We start from the raw sequence: 15,486 nt of genomic DNA, 5'->3' as shown, positions 1-15,486 counted from the left end.
TCGCTGGTCAGGCTGCAGCAGCTGACCAGCACCGATTGTCCGGCACTCCTTAGTGAAATGACCCCAGTACCTCAGTTGAAAATGCAGAAATCACCGGTCTTCTGTGTCACTCGCGCTGGGAGTTGGAGACTGGAGCTGTCCCTATTCGGCCATCTTGCTCCGCCCGAGGGTAATATTCTTATTTAATTTTTATTTTTATCTTTAACGGGCCTTATCAAGCTGTTTAATAAACAATAATTATTTTTTTCTGTGTTTCAGGTACTATTCTATGAATTTCGCATATATTATTCAGTCTTCCAATGAACTTTAGAAGTTACTACTATTATATCTATGTTGTAGAGAAGGAATTAAGGCCCAAGTAACTTGTTCAAGGTCGTGTAGCTAGTAAGTGGTAGAGGAGGCTTCAAGCCCACTTTCTGGCTCCAAAGTTTGTACAATTAACCATAGCAACGTACAGTATTTGCTAAATGAGCAGAAACAAAAAGGAAGGAAATTCTGACACGTGTTGCAACATGGATGAACCTTGAGAACATGAATCTAGTGAAAGAAGTCAGTCACAGAAGGATAAATACTGTATGATTTTATTTACACGAGGTCAAATTCACAGACAGAAAGTAGAATGGTGGTTGCCAGGGCCTGGGAGGAAGGCAGAATGGGGAATTGTTGTTTAATGATTACAGAGTTTCAGTCGGGGAAAATGAAAAAAATTCTAGCGATGAGTGGTGGTGATAGTTACCCAAAAATGTGAATGCTTAATGCCACTGAACAGTGTAATTTAAAATGGTTAAGATGGTAACTTTTGTTATATGTAGTTTACCACAATAAAAAAAGTAAACAGTGCTATGAAATATGAAACATTGAGCCCTCATTACATATTAGGTGTTGGCTGTGTATCTTACATGAATTATCTCATCTAACCATTATAGTAATCTTATATAAATACTATTACTCCTACTTTACAGCTGAGGAAAATGCAACTCAGAGTTACGTAAAGTAACTTACCTTGCCTAATGTCTCCCAGTTATTGTCAGTAGTAAAATTAGGATTGGAACTGTACTCCTAACCATCATGCTGGAATGTTTCAATAGTTAAAATCATCCTTGAGACAAGTATTTGTTGTTTACTACATGCTTTTAAATGCTAAGTTTTATTTCAAATTTTAGTTTTAAAATTCTGGCTGGGCAAATGTTGTTTACCTTTTAATAAGATCTGTGACTTTTGAGAGAGTACCTTGTGTATATGTTGAGTTAATTGTTGGGCAAATTATCTGTGAAGTCTGATCAAAATCATGGTAAATCCTCACTTCTGCCTGCTTATCACGAGTTTCCTTTTTGTCTTACACTTTAAAGGCAATGGTTTTTAATTCTTTCAGTGTGTAATTTGAATACTCTTTATAAATGACTTTTGCGTGATGCTAGCACGTGGGACTGCTTATGAATTACCACTTTTTTTTTTCCATCAATAGCCCATGCATGACGACTATGACTTAAGACAAGAACAGTTGAACAAAGCTTCTCTTCTCTCATCAAAGAAGTTTCTGGAAAACTTACTGGAGAAATTTAATTCCCATGTGGTAAGTTATAATTAAATTTGTCTTCATGGTAGATATCATGCCATTATTGAAAGATAATCTAGAAGTGCCACATGGATGATTTTGTTTTTTTATTATAGCCCCCAGCTTTGGTCAGTATTGATCACAGTTCAGCTTGGTCACTGATAATAAAATATTTTGTCTTAGGACTGTATCCATTCATCTGGGAAGGATACATGTCAAAGCCTTTAGATTTTCACAGTGATACTCCAATTTTTGTCTTTTCTTTCTTTAAAAATGTCATTATTAAATAAACTACTCTAAGAAAATTAAGCCAAATCTTTGTTCATCAGTTCCTGATAACAATTTTGGAGATGGGCATTCTATAGCATCTTGAAGGAACATGAGCAGATTGCCAGAATTTTTAAATATTGGCAAAGATTTCTTTTATACAAATAAACATTAACCTTTGTTATACACATTTGAGAAGTCTTGGTTATACTCTTGAAATTTGACTGAATTTTAGTTGTTCCTTTTGAGGTATGATGGATAATGGATTCACTGTGTGAGCAAAAGCAAGTACTAAAGAGTCATCCAACTTTGAACCTCATGTTGAGAAATTAAAGTCAATGTTTATGTCTGACATATAGAATAACAGAAAGGAACACATTATTGTTACAATGTAACTGAAGCTCCCCATCTTCAAGTCTTTAAGAGAATCTGTTGCTTTGTTTCAGGATCATGGGACTGGTGCCCTAGTTATTAGTTCGCTCTTGGACTTCCTTACCTTTGCCCTCTGTGCTCCATATAGTGAGACAACTGAAGGGCAGCAGTTTGATATGCTCTTAGAGATGGTAGCATCCAATGGAAGAACCCTTTTTAAACTTTTTCAGGTGAGAGCTTATATTTTTCTTATCAGATAGCAATGAATTTAAGGGAACCACTTTTAGGATCACTGTTTCTAAGATAACATTTGCATACTTCTACAGCAGAGATGTCCAGTCTTTTGGCTTCCCTGGGCCATGTTGGAAGAAGAAGAATTGTCTTGCGCCACACATAAAATACACTAACACTAACAATACCTGATGACCTAAAAGAAAAAACAATCACAAAAATGTTTTAAGAAAGTTTAAGAATTTGTGTTGGGCTACATTCAAAGCCATCCGGGTTGGCTTTGAATAAATATAAACATCTATGTAGGCTGCAGGTTGGACAAGCTTGATCTATAATATAGAAAAATGTACCTAGTACATTATCGTATTGGTACATTTTGAGCATACAGATTTCTTGGTGTTTCATGTAGAGCCCTGTTGATGGGTGTTGACTGCTGTTTTGATGGTCTGCCCATTTTCTCTATCTTGCTTTTTTATTTTTTGAGGCAAAGGTCTTGTTCTGTTGCCCAGACTGGAGTATGGTGATGCAGTCACAGCTCACTGCAGCCTCAGCCTCCTAGACTCAAGTGATCTTCCCACCTCAATTGCTGAGCAGCTGGGACCACAGGCACATGCTACCACACCCGGCTAATTTATTTATTTATTTGTTTGTTTGTTGCCCAGGCTGTTCTCCCTTTGTTTCCCAGGCTGTTCTCATACCCCTGAACTTAAGCGATTCTCCTGCCTTAGCCTCCCAAAGTGCTGGGATTACAAACATGACCCACCGCACCTGGCCTTCATTTTAATAGTGAAAAACTCATTTTTTTGTGGTAGGCCCAAAGTTCCCTTGTCTTTACAAATTCCCAAATAATAAAATGAGCTTTAGCAGGGCTCTTCATAAACACTGGAAAACGTTTGTTATTTTATACCGTACTATAGTACTTACTAGGTACATGTATGTATATGTGGTATTTATGTTTTTATTATTTTAGTATCATTCAAATAATTATTCAAATAAATGTTGGCTGTTTCCTACTAACATAAATTTTTTATGTGTCTGTATCTCTAAGGCTATATTGTGAAAATACCTAAAATATTTAACCAAACTGACTTTGAGATGTATCCTTCACTAATTTTATGGCTTATACGTTGTGTAAAAATGTATATCCTTCTTAAGAGTAAACAGCTAAATGTGTTGGAATAAACTTCTTCTTTATTTTTTGATACTTTTTTTCCCCTCACTTTAAAGCATCCTTCCATGGCAATAATAAAAGGAGCTGGGTTGGTTATGAAGGCAATAATAGAGGTGAGAGAACAGTTTTGAAATTTTAACCTTACTTGAATGTTGATAGGCTGTTTTAATTGAAGTTGACAGTATTGCCTTTCAGTCTTTTTGAGAAATAAACATTTCTCTGAATAAGAAAAGTAATTTTAAATCTTTATTTAGAAATTAGTTTTAAGCTTGTTACAGAAACAATCCTCAATAATAAAAGTTTTAATTTCATAGTAGGTGAAGTTGTAGAGCAAATAAATCTGTTACCGCATTATTTGTTCATTTTACTTAAAGTAATTAAAAGTTAGTATTCTATCTGTTGCCCTTTTTTGGAAGGATAATGTTGACAGTGTTGAAATCTTGAGATTGAATAGAACTCTATTGATGGAGTTAGTTCGTAGCAAAATGATATCAAATAAGGCAACAAAAAAATTCTTGCTAAAGCATATTTGTAATTGAGCTCTAGAGATTGGGGCATGATCTTGTCCAAGATACTGCTTCTTTAAGATAGTTGCTTTATGTTTCTATATTTTTTAAAAGATAAGGTGGCCATGAATGTCTGTTGCATACTTTGATGTTTACAATGATAATCAGTCTAAATGACTTTTGGATTTTTGTATTCTTTTGTTGTCATAGAAGCAATTTGAATACAATTTAAGAATTCTCCTTTTACCAAAAAATTCATCTATTGTGCATAAGTGTAGCACACAATCACAGAATTAGTATGCCCTTAAGTAGCTGTAATTATATATAGGCATTGAACTGGATGGAACATCAAAGTTTATTTGCATTTTTAGTGTGTATATACAACCAAAGGCTAATTTTCTACCTTTAGCTAATGGGTTCTTTGCTCAGTATTAGCTTCCAAAGTACCCAAATTTAACAGAACTTGTGATAGCCAAGCCTCTCCTTTTTGTTGGCAACTACACACACAGGGAATGAACCTAGTTTTAATATTAAGTTTAGCAAAGCATAGTTTATGAGGTAAAGTTGTCTGGAAACATCTCTACCTTATTCCAAAGGTTTAAAAATTACCTGTGCTACTACTCACCTATGTTATTTTTGGGTGAGTGGAAGATGCATTTTAAACTTTTATTACATACTGAATAGTTTTTTCATTAAAAATGTAAAATTAGTTTTTTAAAGTTTGGATAGTTTGTCCTGGATTGCTGCCTTAGGGATCATCTTACCCTTTTTCCAAAGGAAGGTGATAAAGAAATTGCTACAAAAATGCAGGAGCTTGCCCTAAGTGAAGGTGCCTTACCTCGACACTTGCATACAGCGATGTTTACAATAAGCTCAGATCAAAGGATGCTTACAAATAGGTAGGTGATTTAATTCAATTTGCTATAAATTAACTTCCTGTCTGTAGATAATTGATTCAGATATTACATAAAACTAAATGTGTTTGTATTACACAAATATTACATTTTCTTTTGATCCATCTAGTTCTTTTGATTTCCTTACAGAAGGATTTTGCCCAAACGATCACTGTCCCTGCCTGTGGATAACATGGGGGGAAACACTGTTTACTTTTTTCCCCCCAGTAACCTATTATCAGGCTCTGACACCACAGTCATGGGACCAGTATGGAAAAGAGTACTTACAAGCTTATGGAACTAGAACCACATGCTCAGGCCTTTTCTCCTTACATTCCTGTGACCATCTTGCATGCACGTGACGCCATGTGAAAACCTCACATAGTTGATTTTTAAATATCTTTGGTCAAATACTCTACTTTAAAAACAAACCACAGAAAACCTTACATATGCGGCCTAAGCTAGACTTAACCTAAATCTCTTTTAATTAAATGATTCCCTTTTTCCTAATAGTCATTCAAATATAAACACATAAATTTATTCATTTATTCCGCACTACATGAATTCCAGCCCTTTTAACCCTCTTTGTGATTTCTAACATGTGACCCTTTCAGCTGTCTTAAGCATACCATACTATGATTCATATTAGTAAAAACAATGAGTATCATAAATATTTTTAATTATATTTTTTGACTTTTTAAATAATAGCATAAGTTGCTGAGTTAAATGTTTAGTTTGTTACAATACTGTACATTTTCTTTGTCACCTATGTGTAGTTATTATACGTCATGGTATGCTGCCTTGCCAATGATTTTTTTTTTTTACTATTTATACTATTAGAAGAAACTACCTCCCTCACTTGTGTTAACAACAAAAGTAGTCTTAGAGGATAAAGATAAGAAGAATGTTTTCCTAGTATTGTCTTATTCGCAGTGCTAGACAGCATCTTTCATTAAAGCAGAGACTGTTGATAGCCTATTCCATTAACCTGCCCCCAATGTTAAATGCTTCCTTGTTGTGTTCCTCATTAGTATAGTTAATCAGTTAAATTCCCCTACTGTGATCAATTAGTGCATTAGGGAAGCATTTTAATTTGGAGAAGATTCCAAAAGGTTAGTAATATTTGAATTAGGCTGTTAAAGATCTGTCAATGTATAATAGAAATATCACTCTATTTGCATTGCTTTATCTTTTAGAAATTGCTGTTATAAAGTGTTATCTCTTTTGTCCCTAACTAAAGCCTTTTTAGGAGTCACTGACATGATAACTTACCAAATGCCAGTGAAGGAAATTACAGGTTTAATTACTTCAGTATGTTAGCTTTCAAATTGGCACAGGAATGAACAGTTTTAGTAGCGTTCACTTTCTGGTGACAGACAAAGTATATTTTGGGTTTTGCAGTTAAATTTTGTTCTTCAATAATGTAACATATATAAAACATATGTTTGTAGGTGGTTATTTGGTTATTTCCCTCATAGGTTTCATGACCATTCTTATAGCTATGGTAATTGAATCCCCACCAAAGCACAGAAAGGTCCCTGGTGAGTAAAATAGGGTTTCTACTTATGAGGAGCTTTCAGTTAAGGAGACAGATGTTGACATGGGGATTAAAATTACTAAATGACTAAACCATAGATTGAACTTGGATCTTAGATTTTTACTTTGAATTAAAATATACTCTTAGAGCTTTTAAGTGAGATGAGTTGAATAATTTGCTATAAGTGGTTTAGGTCTTTGCCCAGACTCTAGAAGTGAAAATAATTTTCTCTCTGACCTTACCAAAACGGTTATATTAGAACATAGTTGTTGACTTCTTGCTTGTTCAGAATTCCAAAAAATGCCAGGATGCCATTGTCACTATATTAGTAGGACTTGTTATGCAAATTATTTGTGTCATCAACTCTAATTGTTTTTATTGTTTTTTTTCTTCCTTTAAATGGGATAGAAACTACTTTTTTCATGTTCAGGTTTATTGAAAATGAGTGTATTTATTAGGAAAACATTTTAATTTTTAGAAAATTCCAAAATATTAGTAACATTTGAATTATAACTCGCCACATTAGAATTTTTAGTAACTATTTTTAACATCGGAATGATTTTTTTTACTGTAGCCATATTTTTTATAATTATGTGATATTTTGTTCTTAAAAATTCCTTTCTGTTCTAGCTGAGATAAAGCAGCAAACCTTTCTCAACGTCTGCTTTTTTCAGACAGCTAAGTAGACATTTAGTGGGACTCTGGACAGCTGATAATGCAACTGCAACAAACTTGTTGAAACGCATTTTGGTAAGTCAGTTGAGAAATTAGGTTTATATACTGTCTAATAAAATTTAATCGAACAAGTTATCTGTATTGTTAAAAGGGGATGGTTTGTTTTTGATTGAAAAGGTATTTATTATAGGAGTTACCCTAAAGTTTTACCCTCAATAGCTAAGCCACAGCATTAATTGATTTGGGTTGTTAAAGCTAAATTTTCTTTTTCACATTGTTTTGAAAGTGGATTTTGTGCTTTGTTTTTAGCCGCCAGGCTTGCTGGCATATTTGGACAGCTCAGATCTCGTGCCTGAGAAGGATGCTGATCGGATGCATGTTAGAGACAATGTGAAAATAGCAATGGTAAATATAATTTTCCCAAGTGTGTCTTTTTTAGGAGTAAGGGTACTGTTACATGTCTTTTTTAAAACACGCTAAAAATTTTAGAAACAAAGAATTCATTGCATTGAATAGTAATACTTAACTATTGATATCTTTCTTGAGGTAAAATTTATATCCTGTAATATTCATCTTTTTAAAGTATACAATTAAATAATTTGTGGTATATTTCCAGAGTTACGCAACTATCACCACAAATTAATGTTATGAATAGTGGTCATTTTATTCTATGTTTTGTTTCTCTAATTCAACCTATTGGTACGTTCTGGAGTACCAATAAGTGTGTAAATGTACTTTGCACATATGAGATTGATAAATGTTGTCGGTAAAAGGGGCTGACCATGAAAAAAGTTATAGGTAGGGTTTTTTCCCCTACAAGATTTGTGTTAATTATAAGGGTTGGGCCATCCATGGAAAAATTAAACATCTTTATGATACACTACTATAATAATTTCTTATATATATTCTTTTTCTGTCATCCTTCTCTGTCTGCACCCAGCTCCCACTTGCATCTTGCCACCCCTCATAAAAGAATCATCTTGAAACCTAAGTAGAAAAGTTAAAGTTCTTTGGATAAAAAGTATAATTTGTAGAAGTTTTCAGTTTGTTTCTTCACTGAACCATAACATTCAGCATTTACCTTATAAGATAGATAGAATGACACAGCTTTACATAAAGTTATAAAATAAATTTGCAAACAGGCATGTAATGGATTTCAACATTATTTTACAGGATCAGTATGGAAAATTTAGTAAAGTTCCAGAGTGGCAAAGACTAGCTGGAAAAGCTGCTAAAGAAGTTGAAAAATTTGCCAAAGAAAAAGTGGATCTTGTATTGATGCACTGGAGGGATAGGATGGGCATTGCTCAAAAAGAGGTAAAAATAGAATTTGCTTCCAAATTCCTAGCACTTCTGTGTGTCCTAGTCTACTTTAGTTCCTGCTGTTCAGAGATGGTATTGATATATTTCTTGCTGAATGCCTGAAGCTTAAAAATGAATGGTAGCTAATTTCTAATTCATACTGTTATGTACATTTTCCTTAGTTCATAGTTTTATGAGTTGATGATTAGGTTTTCATTTCCCTTCTTCTCTGGACTTTGTTTTATACCTGTGAAAATAAAGGTGCTCTTCCTGTTAGCCTTTTTATTCAGAACTAGCCAGACAAGTGTTTTGGAGATAAGATTCACATTTTAAATTAAATGTATTGTGTATACTTAAATTTTGTAGTAATTTTTTCTCACATCAAAGTTAGATCTAAAACAGTTTTGGTCTTATTCTTCAGCATGCATTATGTTCTACAGAACCTGACTCAGTAATGCATTCTTCTATCTATAATGGGTTTTGCAGTGGTTAAGTATGAATTAAGATGTCCTGTAGAAGCAGTCTTGATCTCTGTTTTTGTTGATCACACGTACATTCTTCCTCTTTAACCTTCTCCTTATTTATAGTAGCTATTGCCTTATTCAAGGAAAATAACTAATATCTTCCTAAAACAAGTGGGTTTCTTATGGATTGCCAGAATACGTAAGCATAGCAGAACAAATATAGTCTTGTGTATCTATCTGAAACTGGGATCAGTGTTCAATTCTTTAGAGCTCCAGAATAATAGATTACTGCTAATTTATATAAGTGATATATTCAATATAAAGAATCATTAAACAGGCTTTCAAGTGGCTATGTAGTATAGTAAAGAGAATACTGAACTTTGAATTGGTTAACTTCTGAGCCTAGTTTCATTACTTGTTAATCCAAGTTATGGGTTTTTAGAACCTTACTTTCCTCTTTCATAAATCAGAATAACAATACCTCCCTTCTCTATCTTATAGGGTTTCTTTGATATACAAGCAAGATAATAGTAAAGGCACTATATACATATCTGGTCAGGATAATACTGGTATAGCATTTGAACAGTTGAAAAACTACAGATATGAATGATTTTCACAGTTATTAAAAATTGCAAGCTCCTGGCTTCAGGTAGTTAAACTGATTTCTAAAATAACAGTTGTTTCAAGCTGTTAAATATAGTTATCATACTGCAGATTAGTTTTTGGCATCAGACTTCATATGTAACATTTATCCAACATAAGCATGAACACAAAGCTGTGTTAGCTAAAACTATAGACAATAATCTGCTATTTTAAAACAATTTAGAGGGAAAAGAATATTTTTAATATAAAAAATGTTTTACTGGTTTGTTGGTATCATTTCCATGGGGTATAACTAAAGTTTTGAGCAAATAATGATGCCAGATAAATGTTGGTCAAGAAGATCTTTTGGTTAGCATCAATGGCTTATCTCCTTTCTGTGTGGGTCCTATTTTTAACATTAATTTCTTTAGGGAACAGCAAATAATCTTTGTGACTATTTTGTTAATAGAAACACTAACATCAAAGTTTGGAATGATCTTATGCTGTAGTTAGAGTCTGAAAACTAATCATTGTCAAGATTAACTGGCAATTCTTGAAATAATATGCATTTCTGATATAATCAGTGTTTATGAAGTCGGTTCCATTTGCAGCTGATGCTATGTGCTGGATTACTAGTAACCTTTGGCTAATGTGTAAGGTTGCTTTTTCTTTGTTATTTTCAGTTTAGGGATTTGTTTAGCTAGTTAGAACTGTTAGCCTGAGTCTCCAATTCAGTCACTTAGTTTAGGGAGAGCTTTTTGCCCTTTTTCTGTATAGTATTTACATTTTTATTACTTTGGACTGCTAGCCTTTTGTCCTGGAGGGGAGGAGGGATTGAAGAAAGTACTTCTTAATTAGAAAGTTTAAGAAAAGGTTTGTCATTAAACCAAATTTTGAATTATTTATATACTTTCTTCAAACCAGTTTGCATTAGCTTTCGTGATAGTGCACAGAATTAAAATTTGTAGGAAACATTTTCTTATATAACTTACAGGGTTTATATTTCAAACAATATTTTTTAAAATTTGTTTTACCTTTTTTTTTCTATATCAGCTAGTCTGGGGTTTTTTTTGCACTTTAATGAAATTACAGACTTCCATGTTTTAATCTATACCACTTTCTTCTTTTTGTTTCTATCACAATGAGGATTAGAGTTTTCATGTCTGATATATACATAGGTTTCATTTGGAACAGAGATTCTTAACCTCTGGTCCATATAGAGACTTTAAGAATTCCTTGAAATCTTCTATTGCAGTTGCAACCTTAAGTATGTGCCTATCTCTGAAACAGGGGCCATAGCTCCCTTTGAATTCTCAAAGGGTTTATGACTGCCTAAAATTTGAGTCATAGGCTTAGAGAAGCACGTGCACCTATTTTAGTCTTAAAGTGAAGATAACTTTATATTGATGTGTAATAGATATAATTTAGCAGATCCAGGGTCATTCTGTTTTTAATTTTTTTTCCTTTTTACAACTAAATTCAGGACAAAAACAATATGGTGAGTGTAAGTTCCTGCTACATGTGTGAAATGCATTAAGCTGCCTGGCATGTGAAGTCATCTTTGATAATTCTTTGTTTAATAAATTCAAGTCTTACTTCACATGTGTTTGAATGTAGACACATTTCTTCTTCATTAGCTATTTCAATTTGTACTTGCTCCTCTTGGCTTTGGTAGCACTTTAACAATCTGTAATCTTTTGCATTTATTGTTGTCCCAAGACTTTTGTGTTAACTGCATGTAAATGTTTGAAACAAGTCACTGTTTTTGACTATTATAAATTTTATTAATCACTGTAAACTTTAACAAAATTTGGTGTTGAAACAGCTTTAGACTACATGGAAAATACTTGAGTAACACTATAGAAATATATGTTGTCATATTATATGTGATATAATTTAATATCCTACATTTATATTCATGTTTTATAGATTTTATTTATTCCATTAATTTTTGTTTCCATCAAAATTTGATGAAAGAAATGTTTCTCATCACTTATAAATTGATGATCTTCTGACTAAGCCTATTTGGTAGCCCCAGATTGAGCACTATGAAGTTTTTTTCTATTCCAGAATATAAATCAGAAGCCAGTAGTTCTTCGAAAGAGAAGACAACGAATAAAAATAGAAGCAAATTGGGATCTCTTCTATTATAGGTAAACTTTAGGTCTCTTTTCCAGTAAAGATTAAATTTAGTATTGCCATGAGAGCATCATGACATGTTTTTCTTCCCTGAAACTATTGCTTTATGCCACAGGTATTTTTATGCCATCAAGTTCAGGAACTATAACTGTTAAGATTGGGGTGACTAGAGATGCTCCTAAAATTAAGGCTTTTCATAGAGTGATAGTCTGAGGAACTAAAATTACATTAAAGACTTTATTAAGGCTTAGTGATGATTACTTTAAAATACTTTATTGCAGGCTTAGAAATAATTGCATAATTCCTAGTTGGAAATGGAGTCTTAAAAGAGGCAGATGATAATAACATAAGACTTGTGAGAAATGAGTGTCCAAGTTAGCTGATAGGAGGGCCTTCCCTCCTTTCAAATGTGGTAACTTCTTCCCTCTTCTTATCCACTAATCTCACCCTCACCCTGCACCCCCTTCCTGGACACACACACACACATACACATAGGACAGGGAAACAATCATTTTGGGGAGTTTGCAAAGCTTCTTTTAGATAACTTACAGTACTCACTCTGGAAACTGACATATCAATTATACCTTGGCCAATAAAGAAAAATATGTCCTTTGAAAACTCCCCCTCACTACTTTTAAAGTATACAGTATGTATATAGTATATCCTTAAGTATATGCCTTGGATTTCGCTCTCAGTTGTGCTGCGCCCCATAGAACTTCCTTGGAACTCTGAAATGAGACTTTCTAGGCGGATTGCAGACTTGAAAGTAAGCATATTGTGAAGCCCGTTCATCCCCAGTTAGACTTGTTCCCAAATGTTTTACAATAGTTACTCCAAGCATATGAGGAAGATACGTGGAAAATGCTCAGTCATAGCTTGGCAGTTTGCAGTATTCTTTCTTGGGTAGTCTGTAAAGTCCTAACATATATAGATTGTTGCTGATTCCACATGCTTTACCCAAAAGTCCAGCAATTCTTATCTCCCCAACCTAAAATTCCATATCTGACAATAGAATTGTGGTGTGTGTGTGTTTTTTGCTTTGTTTTGTTTTGTTTTGTTTTTGAGACGGAGTCTCGCCCTGTTGCCCAGGCTGGAGTGCAATGGCGTGATCTCGGCTCGCTGCAACCTCTGCCTCCTGAGTTCAAGCGATTCTCCAGCTTCAGCCTTCGAGTAGCTGGGATTACAGGCATGCGCTACCACACCCAGCTAATTTTTTGTATTTTTACTGGAGACGGGGTTTCACCATGTTGGCCAGGCTGATCTCGAACTCCTAACCTCATGATCTGCCCACCTCGGCCTCCCAAAGTGCTGGGGTTACTGGTGGGAGCCACCGCGCCTGGCCAATAGAATTGTTTTCTAACTGGAATTTGTATTAGCAATAAACATTGAAGTTGAAATATCAGATTTTTTTTTAAATTCACACAGATTTGTTGTATAGTTTAGGTTCCCTTTTTTCCTCAACTTTTCATTATGAATTTTTTTTTTTTTTTTTTTTTTGAGACAGAGACTTGCTCTGTCACCCAGGCTGGAGTGCAGTGGCGTGATCTCAGCTCACTGCGACCTCCACCTCCCTGGTTCAAGGATTCTTCTGTCTCAGCCTCCCAAGTAGCTGAGACTACAGGCACGTGCCACTATGCCTGGCTAACTTTTGTATTTTTAGTAGAGACGGGGTTTCATCATATTGACCAGGCTGGTCTCTAAAACTCCTGACCTCGTGATCTGCCTGCCTCGGCCTCCCAAAGTGCTGGGATTACAGGCGTGAGCCGTCGCGCCTGGCCTATGTTTGAAAACTTTCAAACATACAAAAGGTAAAAGAATTTTGCAGTGGATATCTGTATACCTACCACCAAGATTCTATCATTAATATTTTACTCTACTTCTTTACACAGATTTTGTTTTCTTTACTTACACTTGCTAAAGTCTATTCCACTTTTTTTTTCTTATTATAATGTACTATAAGGTACAGTAAGGGATATTTACAGGTTTTTTAAAATGCTTAGTTCATCCTGCTATTTCCTGATAATATGTATGTCTAGGTTTGGTCAAGACCATGCCAGGTCAAACCTTATTTGGAATTTCAAAACACGAGAAGAACTGAAAGATACTCTTGAATCTGAAATGAGAGCATTTAATATTGACAGAGAGCTTGGAAGTGCTAATGTGATCTCTTGGAACCACCATGAGTTTGAGGTAAAGTTTGATTTTTCCAGTATATTAATCTTAAAGCGTGTAGTATTTGGGGACTGATTTTTTTTTTAATTGTAATTACAAAACTTGTCTTTGCCTTTCCCCTTTAATGTTATGTAGGAAATATTGGAAAACTTTAATCTTTGTGTCAGACAAAATAAAAAATTTTGTTAAGTAACTTAGCTTTGTACCTGAGAATCATGTAAGAATTTTAATAAATTTGATTCTATGCATTCTGAATCTGTTCTTTCCTTTTTTTTTTTTTCTCCCCCATTTCTGGGCCCTTTGAGTTCTTTTTTCATTGAAACATACCCTGTTTGCCTTGGTCCTTGTAACTTGTTTGATTTTTTTGTGTGTTAATTGATTCTGAATGTGACCATATTTTGCTGTTTTGTTAAACTATTGATGTGAAGAGCAGGAAAAACAAGAAAGGTCGTGGTGGTAGGTAATTTTATATGTGTGGGTGTATGTATAATTGAAGTATATTATAACCATATGTAATTTAGACTATTATAATAGCTTTAAATTTGAACATGTGAGTGATCCTGCAGGCTTTGATCTTGAACCCAGTTGCATTTCCAAAACATGTAATACTTTGAATATGGTCATTCTTTTCTTAACAAAATGAAAAACTTGTCTTTACTTGGTTTTGGGAGTCTGTATTCTTCTAGATTTTCTCCTTCTTCACTGTCTACTTACTAAGTTTTCCTTACTCATTTTGCTTCATCTCACTGACCACTAAATGTTGGCTGGCTGCAAAGTTTCAATTCTTTGACCTCTTTCATTTTTATTCATTGCCTCAATGAAATCATTAAGTTTCATGGCTTTAAATGTTTTTATTTTATTTTACTTTATTTTTTTGAGACAGGATCTTGCTTTATTGCCTAGGCTAGACTGCCATCTTGGCTCACTGCAGCCTCTGCCTCATTGGCTCAAGCAATCTTTCCACCTTAGCCTCCCCAGTAGGTGGGACCAGAGGCTTACACCACCATGCCTAGCTAGTTTTTATATTTTTTATAGAGACAAAGTTCTACCGTGTTGCCCAGTCTGGCTTTAAATGTTTTTTATTTGCTGATGGCTTCCAGATTTTTATCTCTTGCTTAGACTTTCGGCCCTAGACTTGATACTTCATACCTAGACTCATAATTGGGTATCTAATAAGTATCTAGAACTTTTCTCCAAAATTGTGCTCTTGTTCTTCCCCTGAGCCTACTTCTCTTACACTCTTTATGATCTTAGATAATGACTAGTCCTTATTTTCTTTTTTTTTTTATTATTATTGTACTTTACGTTCTAGGGTACATGTGCATAGCATGCAGGTTTGTTACATATGTATACATGTGCCATGTTGGTGTGCTGCACCCATCAACTCGTCAGTACCCATCAATTCGTCATTTATATCAGGTATAACTCCCAATGCAATCCCTCCCCCCTCGCCCGTTCCCATGATAGGCCCCGGTGTGTGATGTTCCCCTTCCCGAGTCCAAGTGATCTCATTGTTCAGTTCCCACCTATCAGTGAGAACATGCGGTGTTTTGTTTTCTGTTCTTGCGATAGTTTGCTAAGAATGATGGTTTCCAGCTGCATCCATGTCCCTACAAAGGA

At 34.4% G+C, this 15,486-nt stretch overlaps 1 protein-coding gene across 1 annotated transcript in view; it reads left to right on the top strand.

The window, feature by feature from the left end:
• Positions 1-15,486, top strand: part of DNAJC13 (DnaJ (Hsp40) homolog, subfamily C, member 13) — a 131,842-nt gene that overhangs the window by 48,716 nt on the left and 67,640 nt on the right. Inside the window, exons 14-22 of the mRNA XM_011958215.1 lie at positions 1,466-1,573; positions 2,269-2,424; positions 3,653-3,709; positions 4,880-5,001; positions 7,207-7,282; positions 7,517-7,612; positions 8,381-8,524; positions 11,626-11,708; positions 13,731-13,884. Coding sequence (XP_011813605.1) covers positions 1,466-1,573; positions 2,269-2,424; positions 3,653-3,709; positions 4,880-5,001; positions 7,207-7,282; positions 7,517-7,612; positions 8,381-8,524; positions 11,626-11,708; positions 13,731-13,884 — 996 coding nt within the window. The remainder of the gene's footprint in view (positions 1-1,465; positions 1,574-2,268; positions 2,425-3,652; positions 3,710-4,879; positions 5,002-7,206; positions 7,283-7,516; positions 7,613-8,380; positions 8,525-11,625; positions 11,709-13,730; positions 13,885-15,486) is intronic.

This window comes from Colobus angolensis, unplaced genomic scaffold, assembly GCF_000951035.1.
Source record: "Colobus angolensis palliatus isolate OR3802 unplaced genomic scaffold, Cang.pa_1.0 Scaffold46, whole genome shotgun sequence".
Taxonomy (NCBI): Eukaryota; Metazoa; Chordata; class Mammalia; order Primates; family Cercopithecidae; genus Colobus; species Colobus angolensis.
The sequence above is the reverse complement of the archived record's forward strand: the minus strand, read 5'-3'. Positions and strand labels throughout refer to the sequence as shown.